At 37.8% G+C, this 13,189-nt stretch overlaps 1 protein-coding gene across 1 annotated transcript in view; it reads right to left on the reverse strand.

Annotated features, from left to right (window-relative positions):
* DENND1A (DENN domain containing 1A) overlaps positions 1-13,189 on the reverse strand; it is a 920,735-nt gene that overhangs the window by 105,090 nt on the left and 802,456 nt on the right. The window contains exon 19 of the mRNA XM_063432346.1: positions 1,421-1,552. Coding sequence (XP_063288416.1) covers positions 1,421-1,552 — 132 coding nt within the window. The remainder of the gene's footprint in view (positions 1-1,420; positions 1,553-13,189) is intronic.

A 13,189-nucleotide genomic window follows, 5' to 3' on the forward strand; every position in this document is an offset into this window, starting at 1 on the left:
CTGTTATACTTGAGATTGAAATACTTTATTAGTAAAAATAAAAGTAAAAATAAAAATATATTTTTAATCTTTATTTTATGTCTATATATATATAATTTTTCGATGTTAATAATATGAGATTGTCCTAATAAGGATATATGTTTTCATTTATTATATTTTGTGTTTTTCTATCCACTTGCAGCATATTTTATTTTAGATCTGTAATGATCTCAGTTTATCAATTAACAATTATGACCATTTACTTTAGATCTGTAATGATCTCAGTTTATCAATTAACAATCATGACCATTCTATGAATCAATTAACAATCATGACCATTCTATGAATCAATTAAGAGTGGGTATATAAACCCGGCTCTTAGACAGCAGACATTGTCTTGAAAAAGTCCTCCAGCTAGGACGAAACGCGTAGACGTGCTGTCTGCTACCTCACCACACCGCCGACGGATTTGAACTTCCCAGCCGATTCGTCCTTTACGACCCGCCATTGATTTTCGGCAAGCGACCTGGCGAGAACGGCCTTTTTCCTGCAGCCCTCACGGTTTGGAGTTTATGTGCTCCCAGTTTCTCACCCGATGGTCGGACGGATAGGGTAAGTTGCTGAAGTGATATCCCCATAGTTTTCCATATCTGGATGTGATTTTTCACCTTTGGGGCCATCCCTATCGCTTCCCTCTTAGTCTTGACCAGGGTGTTTGGCTGGTGTTTGAGCTCCCTCTCCGTAAGACGGCTTGGTCGTCTGGGCACTATCCGTTTATCCACTTATATATTTTTTCACGGACTGGACTGGAGCCTACTGCTTGAACTTTTTTGAGTTCACATATAGTTTTTATGCTAATGTGCACATCTCTGATTTTTTACATCAGTCCTTTGTCGACAAGAATATGAATAAGGGGCCCCTTACTATTCATCACGATTACATGTGATACTGGACGTTTTGAGATGTTGTTTCATTTTTTATGATTGGTTTATTATACAATAAATGATATTTTGTTATACTCTTATATATATGTGTAGAGTATTCTGATTCAGATAAGACTCACCCAGTACATTCAATTGTGGTTTATGGTGGTCATTGTGGTGATCTCGGCGAGATTGGTCATTTTTAAGTTTATTGATATTTTCATCTTGATTTTTATGTAGGTTAGGTATGGCATGTGCACTATAAAATGTTTTGTGCAGCTTTATGATTATTGATATATTTGCTAAAAATAAGTTGCAGAATGAGATGTGATTTTGCTTTAATAGTTACACTTACCTAACCTGACATTTTCACACAGTTCAAATATTAGTATTTAGAATCCAAGAAAGAAAATTACTTGGCTTCTCTTACTATGGTATTGGATGTCGCTTATTAGAACTTCCAAGATTACAGAATTATTGACCAGCACTGTAAATGTGATATTGTATTAGGGACATACCTGTCCAAAATGTACTGTGATTGGTCTCCTTTCCTCTCTGCTTTTGGAATCTTTTTTTTCAGCAGATGGTGAAGGTGACATTCTAGGAAGTGGCTCGTCTTGAACAGCAGCACATCCGTTTTCTGCCATATCCTGGATAAACAGAGAGATCAGAGGACACCGCTATCAGTATTTTAAATATAATATAATGGATCATTCCATTCAGCTGATTTCTAGATTACAGACTAAACATTTCAAGTTTTAAGAGAGATCAAAATTATCTGTTGTGTGTCAGGATAAAATTAAACAGAACTGAGAGAATATATAACACATTTTGGATCCATGCAGGCGATATCTGGAACCTGCTGCCCTTTGTGGTTTCCCAAACTAGCTTTGTCTTATGATGTATTGTTTGTCGCTATTAAGACTATACACAATGGTAATTTATGTGATGTGAATGTCCACATAAATGGCACTTGTATTGTGTAGAATATTGCACATTCTATGTGTCTGGATTGACATAAGTAACAGATGGTATCAATAAGTCGCAAGGCTTTCTTTGTCTGAGAAGTCTGGAATGTGGATTGGGGGTCTTGTCCTTATATGGATACGGTTATATTCTGACGTCATTATGGTCATATCTATATAGATTAGTGAACAAAGGACCACAAGGTCTTGGTCTTGCTGCACAAGGTTGTTCTTCTCCAGCTGTCTAACTATGTAGAGACTAACTCTCCCTTCAGGGATCATGATCATGTAACATCCTTTGTTATTTTATTATGTATCAGTAACTAAGAATAAACCTGAAGAAACCATAAGTCAGATTGCGTATTAGTACTTTTCATCAATATAGACGTATATTATTGTAGCGAGCCTTTGACCCAAGAAGAAATATACATAAAATAATTATTCCAATCGACTGGAAAAATACACAGAAGAAGTAGAAATTATTATATTGGCCAGCCAGCCATACTTCTATTAAAGTTTTGTTCCCATTTCCAGGGGTGGGGAGGAGGGGAGGGGGAGAGAAGAATCGAGTTACAAAGCTGAGTTTTGGAACTGGGAAAACAAACTTGAAGAGAGAAAAAAGAATCTAGACTGTCACAGAGACTAAGAATATTTGCACAGAAAAAGAACCGTGTGAATAACTGCGTTTGTAAGAAAAAGAAAGTTTTCAAACTAGAAAGACTGTACAAGACTTTTCTATAACTGAAAGAAAGCACAAGATACAACATGAATTCTGCAAGCAAGCACGTGGCAGAGATTGGCAAGTTTCCAGATCAAAGTCTAGAACTGCGCAGCTGTGTGGATGAAGAAACAAATTAGACAGAAATAACTGATCTGATGAGTAACATGGAATTCATAAATGATATTGCAGGGAAAAGTAAATTGCAGTTTGCATTTAATAGCAGCTATTCAGATGCTGTATTGTGGCAATCTTTATACACACAATGTGAAATTGCCAATAGTGAAATTGACAAGAAATGGTTTGTTAATAAGAAAAAACAAAAGATCAGAAATGTTATGAAACTAGTCTGTACTTACAATGCATTGGTTTGTAAACGAGATGCAGGTCAAGACAATTTAGATTCAGCAGATAAATAAGTAGATTTAAATGGGTTAACAGAAGCCAAATCAGATTTAAATGAAAAGTGTAACAAAGAGTACATGCTGTAATTGTGAGAGATTGACAGAAATAGTCTGTGAATTAGAGGATAGAGTTGAACTAAGAAATTATCTTATTTGCCAGCTTAGAAATTAAGTAAAGCAAGTGTGTGTGAACACAAGAAAAGTACAGGTAGAGAATCTAAACCCAGAACCAAATGACACTGAAAATGTATCATCACAAAGTGATTTGCAGAAATGTAAATTTCCAGACAGAGCTGCAAAACATAAAGGGACACTATAGTCACCAGAACAACTACAGCATATTGAATTTGTTCTGGTGAGTAGAATCATTACCTTCCGGCTTTTTTGCTGTAAACACTGTCTTTTCAGAGAAAATGCAGTGTTTACATTACAGCCTAGTTATAACTTCACCGGCCACTCCTCAGATGGCTGTTAGAGATCCTTCCTGGGTCATGGCTGCCTAAAATGCATCCAAACATTCTGTGTCTCCTCCCTCTGCATGCAGACACTGAACTTTCCTCATAGATATTCATTGATTCAATTAATATCTTTGAGGAGATGCTGATTGGCCAGGGCTGTGTTTGAATTGTGCTGGCTCTGCCCCTGATCTGCCTCCTTGTCAGTCTCAGCCAATCCTATGGGGAACCATTGTGATTGGATCAGGCCACCACTTCTTATGATGTCAGAGGAAATTCACAGGCAGAGGCAACAGCTTCAGACTTGAATACAAGTAAGATGTTACTATCTTTAGGGAGGCAAAGGGGGCTAGATAGTGGTTTTAACACTATAGGGTCAGGAATACATGTTTGTGTTCCTGACCCTATAGTGCTCCTTTAATTTGAAAATCCATTAACAATTAAAATTGTGAAATGTATTCCAGTTTATGACACTTCAGTGGATGCATTTACTAATGCTGAGATGTTTGAGTCAAATTTGGACAAATATAGCCTAAATGACTAACTAAGGAATAGACTATTTAATATGGCTGCCGACTCAAATGGCATGTAGGCTGACCGCGCCTGTAAGATTTGAGGACAATGATGAAATAATATATGAGAATGGACAAGACAGATTTACAAAAGGAAAGGTTTTTTTACTGTAAGAACAATAAGGATGTGGAATTCTCTGCCTGAAGAAGTAGTTTTATCAGAGTCCATACAGATGTTCAAACAGCTACTAGATGCATACTTGCAAAAACAGAATATTCAAGGATATTCAATGTAGGGTAATAACTGGATCCAAGGATAAATCTGACTGCCATTCTGGGGTCAAGAAGGGATTTTTTTCCTAGCTTGTTGCAAAATTGGAAGTGCTTCAAACTGGGTTGTTTTTTTTTGTCTGCTTTTAGATCAACAGCAAAAAACAAATGTAAGTAAGGCTGAATTTGATGGACGCAAGTCTCTTTTCAGCTATGTAACTATGTAACAGTTAAATAAATTAACAGGTAATGATTTTGCAGACATTGGAATATTGGAAAAAAAAAAAAACACACAATAATGAGGATATTATTAGAAAAAAATATATGTTTGTAAAATTTGAAAGAGCATATAGACTTGTTGCTAATTTTCCTGAAGATAAGTTAATTCATGAACTTGTGAAAAAATGTGAAACTCTAGATCCAACTGCAATTGTGATAGCTAAAGAAAAAAAGAAATTTGAGAGAAGTTGCTTTGTTCTTGGATAACTTAAGGAGGGAGTCCAAAAATGAAGGGATAAAATGGTTTGTGGAATTTGGCAGAGAAAGAAGCCTCCTCCTCCTTCTTGTAAAAAAAGTGATACAGACAGCTGAGCCCCTCCTAGTTTTCTCAACTAAAAACTGCAGAATTACCAATCAATGGCAGAATATAACTCCTAAAGTTATTTGTTTTTGGTGCAATACAAAACATGTTTTAAGGTCTTGCAGATATTTATCCAAGATATCAAATCAAACTGAGAATGAGAAATTGAATTTGTTAATTGAAAATTTTGACAGAGAAAATACATGTGGAAATAAATCAATAGAGACCTTTCCTTGTAAACTTATACTCAGATAAATACGAGCAATTTTAGCTAAGTCGAAATTAGGAGACAGACAAGCAATGCAGTGTAACATAGAAAGTTATAAGAATCATATAACTTCACAAGACATGATCAGTATAGAGAATGAGCATGGATATGTGTGCCAACAGATGTGTACCGGCTGATGCCAGAGTTAACAGCACAAAAATTAAGATTTATAGACCTGTAACATGTACTTGATTGTTATTGATTGATACTTGATATTTAAAAAGTGACGGACGGTGAACACATCTGTTTTGCTACACACGAACCGACCTCAAAAAAATGAAATAAATTTTGGCTGTGTAAGACTCGAAATTGGAAAAGTGACTTCTAACTATCTCATGCAAATGTTGGTTTCTGCGCAAACCGAAACAATGTATAAGTGATGTGTTTTGATGTCTGTCACAACCTAAGTAAAGAATAAAAAAAAAATTAAAAAAATTATATGATTGTTTGTTGTTTTATTGAATTGTTAGTCTGAACTGTTTTTTTTATTGTTTTTATGTGTGCTATTGGAAAATTTTAGGCTAAAGGGACACTTTCCCTGCCCTGCAATTAGGCTCAAAGCACTCTGATTGGTGGGTTTAAGCCATCCAATCAGAGTGTTCTGACAGGTAAATGAAGAGACTGACCGGTAAGTCTCTACATTTACCTGTCACAGCACTCTGATTGGTTGGTTTGAAATCCACCAAACAGAGTGCTCTGTGTCATTTTACACAGTGTGGGAAAGTTCTTTGGAATTTTCCCACGCTGAGTAGTTTGACTCATAACACTCTGAATGGTTACTTAATCCTGCAGACTGAGCTCTGCAGGGCGGGGGAAGGCTTGCAAAGCCTTCCCCCGCCCTGCAATTAGGCTAAGAGCACTCTGATACCTTCTTTTTTTTTTTTTACAGTGAGCAGTCACAGGCTGCGGTATAGCGAGTAGGGGCATAATTTACTAATACTAAGTAATCTTTACTTAGTATTAGTAAATTTGGCTGAAAGACCAATTTAGGTCTTTCCGCCTTTTAGTAGATAGCTCCCTAATACCGTGGGAATTAGGGAGTTATCTACTTATTCATTCCTGTCATTACATGACTGGCTAAGTAACTTACATTTTATATGAATGTATGTTACTTGATTGTTGTAAGTGTTGCAAACGCTTACAGCTGAATCCTGGCTATGTTTGTATACATTTATTTGAACTTATATACAGTGTAACACTGTTCTTCTTTCACTGGGTAAGTATATTAGTACTTAGGCAATACTGTGCTTCGGAACTTCGGCACTTTGACACCTCAGCAACTTCGGCACTACTACACTTTGGAAATTCTGTAATTTCGGGACTTCGGCAATTCAGCTATTCGGACATTCGGAAGCACCCGAATGTCCGAATTACCCGAAATTCGGCCGAATTTTAATTCGGACCAAAACGAATTGCACATGTCTACAAGATTGTAGATCCCATGAGAAGAAATGAGAATGTTGTGCAGTCAATGTAAAACTGTATAATAATAAGATTGAGTTGTAAACAATGTAAGCCATTGTATTAATGCTGCACATGTTTTTTGTTTTAATGTAGGTAAATCATGACAGATCCATGTGGCAATAAATTAGGAAAACATTCCTTTAGACAACTGGACATTGGCTGTTGGAAAAAAATACTTTTCATCTGACCTGCAAACTGTGATGGAAGCCTCTACAGAGCTAATTTGATACAGAAGATTAACAGACTTAAAAAATAAATAAAAATATTAACATTAATATACATATCAAATCCTAAATATTAATGTGGAAAACAGACAATGAAAATGTATTTATCAGTTATGAGTATATTGATATCAAGAGAGAGTACTTATAAATATGTAACACATGGAGTAAAATTACGAAAGGATAGTATTATTAAGAGAACTATTACATTATGACCTATACATAGGATAAGAAGTATAAGAGGTAGATAAAACATGAAGCCGATAAAATAAGGGTTATGTATACTTAATACTACAAATATTGAGTTCAATAGTATTTCATAGATTCACTAGAATAAGTAATTTGTTTATATCGAGGTGAAGTAAAACAAACAATGGTAACTAAAGGAAGAAAACTAAGGAAGGATAATGTATACTGATTAATATGAAGTAATGGCATACATTAAAAAGGCCTTGGATATAAGAGTTCAGAGATCCAAGAGGAATTGAAGTTTAGTTAAGATTATAGTACACAATTATATATGATCTAAGTCTATAAATGTATGGGATAGGGAGAATAGGTTTCTGGATATGACTATATCCAATAAATAAGTAGTTATTTGTTATGATTACCCTGTGTTTGTAAGACATGCACTAGCGACAAGAGTTTCTGGGCAGTATGACCCAATGTTTATTTTAGTTTAGTCAGTTGAAGTGTACTAAGGAATACGGATTGGACCGAACAAATGTTTAGGTAACATTAGGACAATCCTACTTTTATGTTAAGATGTATTACATTAGTAAATCATCACAATGCTAATGAAGAGAGTGATGATAATGCATGTAAATTATTCTTTCCAAGTTCTTTGAAGGTAAACCATTCTCATTGAATGAAACGTTTGTTACAATAAGGTGGTATGCTAGTGGGAATGATAATGATGTAAACAAAAACAAATAGATGGATAGGAAGATTCCTAGGTGGAGAATTTCTAGAACAATAAGTATTGTCAACAACATGAACATTATTTGAAGAATTATTATAGAACTTCATGGTTGATAACACAACATTTGAAGGTTTGCAAACTATTATGAGTCTTATAAGTAGTGTTTGTATATTTCAGGTAGTAAGAGCCTACTGTATATAGAAATTAAATACTGTGGTTGTAAAGTACTGATACAATCATAACTAGGTGGTATTAATGGTGTAGGAATGTAATTCATGAATACAAATGACCTAAAGAATTTAAGGTTGCTAGAAAACATATGATTCATGGAAATATAAATGGATGGGATATTACAGTAATACATGTATTAGTACTTAAGTAATACCAGGTATTGAGAATGAAAATACTTTTGTTATATGGAAAGTTACACAATCTTGATGTTGTTATCTACAAAGACATGACTGTACCAGAGCAGGTAGATCTTTCTCATTGTTTTACATTATCTATTGGATCAACATTTGTAAATATTTTATTTTATACATTTATTATTGTTATAGGTATATATTATATTCAAGTAGTTATGATGTAAAATGGATATGGATATCAATACATAGCTGAAACAGAGGGAGTTTGAAGTGAATAACCATTATGAAGGGTAGAAACTCGATCTTCCAAGAACTCTCATAATATAAAGTTGTGACACCGCTAAAGTTCTTTGAACATATCTGTGGGGCCGAAATAATGACTAAAGGATTGATAACGCTGCTCTATGCCCACCTCTGCTCAGAAAATAAGGAATGGGGTAAACTGACATACGCTGACCAGTGGGAACGGGATCTAGGCAAGGAACTAGAAGGCACTGAGTGGCAGGAGATATGGGAAGCTAGCAATAACATTTCTATGTGCGTAACCTTCCAGGAACAATCCTTTAAAACCATGTTGCGATGGTACACAACTTCTGTTAAGCTATGTAGAATGCACAAAAACACAACTGATGTTTGCTGGAGAGGATGCGGTCTATTTTTTTTTTTTTTAAATTCTTTATTTATAGCGTGCAGGGAATTACAAACATGCATGGTGTGCCACGGCAGCACAAACAAGAATACATATTTTAGATTGTCATGGCTGTTTTAAACAATACTGCACATTTTATAGTTAAGGTAGACAGGTTAGACTAAGCATTTTTCATTTCTAAATGATTCACATGCTGATGCTGAGTATGTCAGTTTATGTTAAGTCGTACATTAGTTGCGTCATATTAATAAGATGCGTGGAGTATGCCTAGTCAAAATATGCACTGTATGCGATAAGAGAACAAAATAAAAATTGTCATGCTTTTAACAAGTTAGTAGATGGCTGGTAACTCTGGACAGGCTGAATAGAATTGACAATAGAAGTACTCTGGCTTAGAAGGTGACCTGTGAGCAAGCTGAGACATACTATACCACCTAGTAGAACAAATCACCCAGGTGATAATGGTACAGAGTCCCCAAAAGTGAGATTGCTGGAGGCAATACAGTCTCAGTAGTTAGGAGTCCCACTAGAGATGAGTGAGGGATAACCCCTTCAGCCTCTGCTGCAGAGTTGTTGTGCCTGGGTGTCAGGTCCGCTGCCAGTCGCTAAGGAGCTGGGTGAGTTCTCCGCTGTGTTCTTGCCGCAGCTTATTTGTCTATTCACCTGTCAGTGAGCCTCTTGGTGTGGCACTGGTTGTGGGTCGGCGATGCATCTGTGGGTCATCGTGTTACTCTGCCCAAGCTTGAAGAAATGTGTACAATCTGGCTTCCCAAGGATGCGGTTTAAAGGGGACGTATTTACATATGTGGTGGGAATGTCCACTTATGGTAAGATTATGGAAATTGGTTGAGAACTTGTTGATTCAGGTGTTCACTAGGGCCCCAGAACTAGACCCTTGGGTGTATCTACTAAATAGATCCATAGATGGATGGGCCAGGAGTGAACAAAAACGTATGCATACAATCACCCTGGCCGCACGAAGTAGGCTGCAACAGGGAGGCCCACATTTTGATGGAGTGATAACCAGAATCAAAGAGAGTCATCTGATGGATGATCTGACAGCTCGAGTGAAGGGAACCACAAAATCTTTAAAAAAAAAAATGGGAACCTTGGGAGATCAGTCCTTTGGGAACTCAATGAGATCAGGTTGAATAGGCTACCTGACCACACTTGTTGCTTTCCTACACTTTCAATGCTGACCGTGATGAATACCTTCCCCCCAGTGACACTCAGCCCTCCCCTTGGTCCTCCCCCCATCATCCTGGTACACCTGACTCAACATATCAAGCTTTGCAAACCCCCCGCCCCCTTTTTTTTTTTTTTAACTGCTTCTTTCTGTCTACTTCCTCTTTCCTTTCTTACTAGCTCCCTTTATCTTGAGGGAATTAATATTAAAAACCATGACTACTTCTTTGCAAACTTTAAGTGTAATGGTAACATATGGATGTTTACGGTGTTTGCACCCTGTAAATATCTTTGTCTATAAAAATACCTGATAATATGTGGAATGTATAATTATGTACCATTACTGTTGTGCTTTTTCACGAGTCATGCAAAAAAAATAAAATAAAATAAAATAAAAAAGAAAGCACAGGTACAGGCCGGCCCATCTGAAGTTTGCCAATGAACATATGATTGATTCAGAGGAGAACTGGGTGAAAGTGTTGTGGTCAGATGAGACCAAAACTGAGCTCTTTGGCATCAACTCAACTCACCATGTTTGGAGGAGGATAAATGCTGCCTATGACCCTAAGAACACCATCCCCACCGTCAAACATGGAGGTGGAAACATTATGGTTTGGGGGTGTTTTTCTGCTAAGGGGACAGGACAACTGCACTGAATGAAAGGGACGATGGACGGGGCCATGTACCATCAAATATTGGGTGAGAACCTCCTTCCCTCAGTCAGGGCATGGAAAATGGGTTGAGGATGAGAATTCCAGCATGTCAATGATCCAAAACACACAGCCAAGCAACAAATGAGTGGCTCAAGAAGAAGCACATTAAGGTACTGGAGTGGCCTAGCCAGTCTCCAAACCTTAATCTCATAGAAAATATGTGGAGGGAGCTGAAGGTTCAAGTTGCCAAACGTCAGCCTCAAAACCTTAATGATTTGGAGAGGATCTCCAATGAGGAGTGGGACAAAATCCCTACTTATGTGTGCAAACCTAGTGGCCAACTACAAGAAACGTCTGACCTCTGTGATTGCCAACAAGGGTTTTGCCACAAAGTACTAAGTCGAAGGGGTCAAATACTTATTTAATTCAGTGACAAGCAAATCAATTTCTAACTTTTTTGACATGCATTTTTCTGGATTTTTCTTTTTGTTCTGTCTCTCACCATTAACCCCTTAAGGACCAAACTTCTGGAATAAAATGGAATTATGACATGTCACACATGTCATATGTCCTTAAGGGGTTAAAGTTATAGACTGATCATTTCTTTGTCTGTGGGCAAACAATCAAAATCAGCAGGGAATCAAATACTTTTTTCCCTCACTGTAATTTCAATTTCCTCAAATTCTGCAACTATGCGTAAACATAACAACATAACATCAAACTAGAATGAAATATCAATTCAAAAGTTGAAATTGTGGATAATTGACAGGGAATTGCAAATATCAAGCCAGATAATCGAAAAAAGAGCATTTTCCAGATCAACTGTGTTTTCAGTGTGGCTACTTTGGTCTACAAACTTAAATAGTTGGACTTTAAAATGCTATTAGAGCATGTAAAAGCTATATTACATCAATCCGGCTACAGCTGTTCCATTTCTGCTTTTTTACAATCAGTTTTTTAATCTATTACAATCGTTATTTAGTCAGTTCTCCAACCATCCCGATACATGGAGTTTCTGGGATTTTGAGCCGATTCCGTTCAACAGGTTCGATGCCTGCTGACGGTGAAAATATTGAATATCAAGAAGGAGATAAGGCAAATGATGAACCACCTGTACATCTCCCTAGGGTAACTAGCGAGAGTCATCAGCCTGTTGGCCTCCATCCAGGCAATATTCCCGGGCTTGTTACATTATCGGGCGTTACAGAGGCTGAAAGCATCTTACCTAAGATGTGGTCACAACACACATTTCTCTAGACGAGGAATCCAGGAAGAACTGACCTGATGGTTGTCCCACATGGAGGCGTGGAGCGGACGGGCAACCTTCAGATCAACTCCAGATCTAGTAATAGAATCAGGCGCAAGCTTACATGGCTGGGGCACGCATTGCGGACCCCTATCCACTGGAGACAGATGGTCCACAAACAAATCATTTCTGCATATAAATTGCCTGGAATTATTGGCAGCTTCGTTTGCCATTTGCAGTCTCTCTCCCAGAAACATTTCTTGTTCAATCCTTCTCAAACTAGACAATGTTTCCGCTGTCCGCTACATAAATCACCTGGGTGGAACCAAGTCGCAGGTCTTAGCGGTAGTAGCTCTTCAGTTCTTCAGTTGGAGGCCAGATCCAGCAGCCTTGGCAACGGATGCGTTCCTTTAGGATTGGTCCAGGAACCGGTGATATGCTTTAACCCCGTTCAATATGATTGCTCAGACCCTGGCATACTTACAGCATTGTGATGGCACTATAGTCCTGATAACTCCATTCTGGAGGTCGCAACCCTGGTTCCCACATCTCATGGAGATGGCGATAGACTACCCACGATTGCTCCTGTACACACCTCTCCTCCTGACTAACCCGGACGGGGAGAGCCATGGACTAATTGACCAGGGACTTCTACGTCTACTGGCTTGGCTCATTTCCGGGGAACCTGGGCAATCGGAGATGTTTTGCACACAACTGTCCAACTCCTGGCAAACACTTGGGCACCAGGAACATGACTTTCCTATCATGCAGCATGGAAAACGTGGTCCGATTGGTGCTTGGAACGGTCTTTGGATCCTATATCAGCTCTTTGATAATGGTGTTGAACTTCCTTACATACCTTTTTGAATCGGGCAAGGCCTATTATTCCGTCAACCTGTACAGATAGGCAATCTATGTAGGACATGGAGGTCTAGAAGGTGTCCCAATCAGGAGAAACACAATGATTTGTCGCCTACTCAAAGGTATTTGTTTTTCACACACCCCGAAACCGAAATATGGGTCTTTTTGGGACGTGAATTTGATTTTCAACCTATTGAATTCCTGGCCGCAAAACATGGATTTATCCCTGAAATAGCTATCGTACAAATTACTCATGCTGTTTTATTTGCTATCCTGTAAACAAGGTATCTGATGTCAGAGCGTTGGATTGGCTCGCCCGGGTCCTCACCCCTGAAGGAGTATCCTTCGATATCTCGCAGAGGACTACGGTATGTTTTTGACCAAGCACATCTTCTACCCTAGATTCCCAGAACAGCCTAACTTGTGCCTGATTTTATGTTTGAAGGAATACAAACTATGCACATCTTCGTTGCGCCTATCACATGACGGTCCTCTCTTCATCTCGTTTACAAGATCTCATCTACCAGTGTCTATACCTACTCTGGCACA

This window comes from Pelobates fuscus, chromosome 9 (genome assembly GCF_036172605.1).
Source record: "Pelobates fuscus isolate aPelFus1 chromosome 9, aPelFus1.pri, whole genome shotgun sequence".
In the NCBI taxonomy this organism is placed as follows: Eukaryota; Metazoa; Chordata; class Amphibia; order Anura; family Pelobatidae; genus Pelobates; species Pelobates fuscus.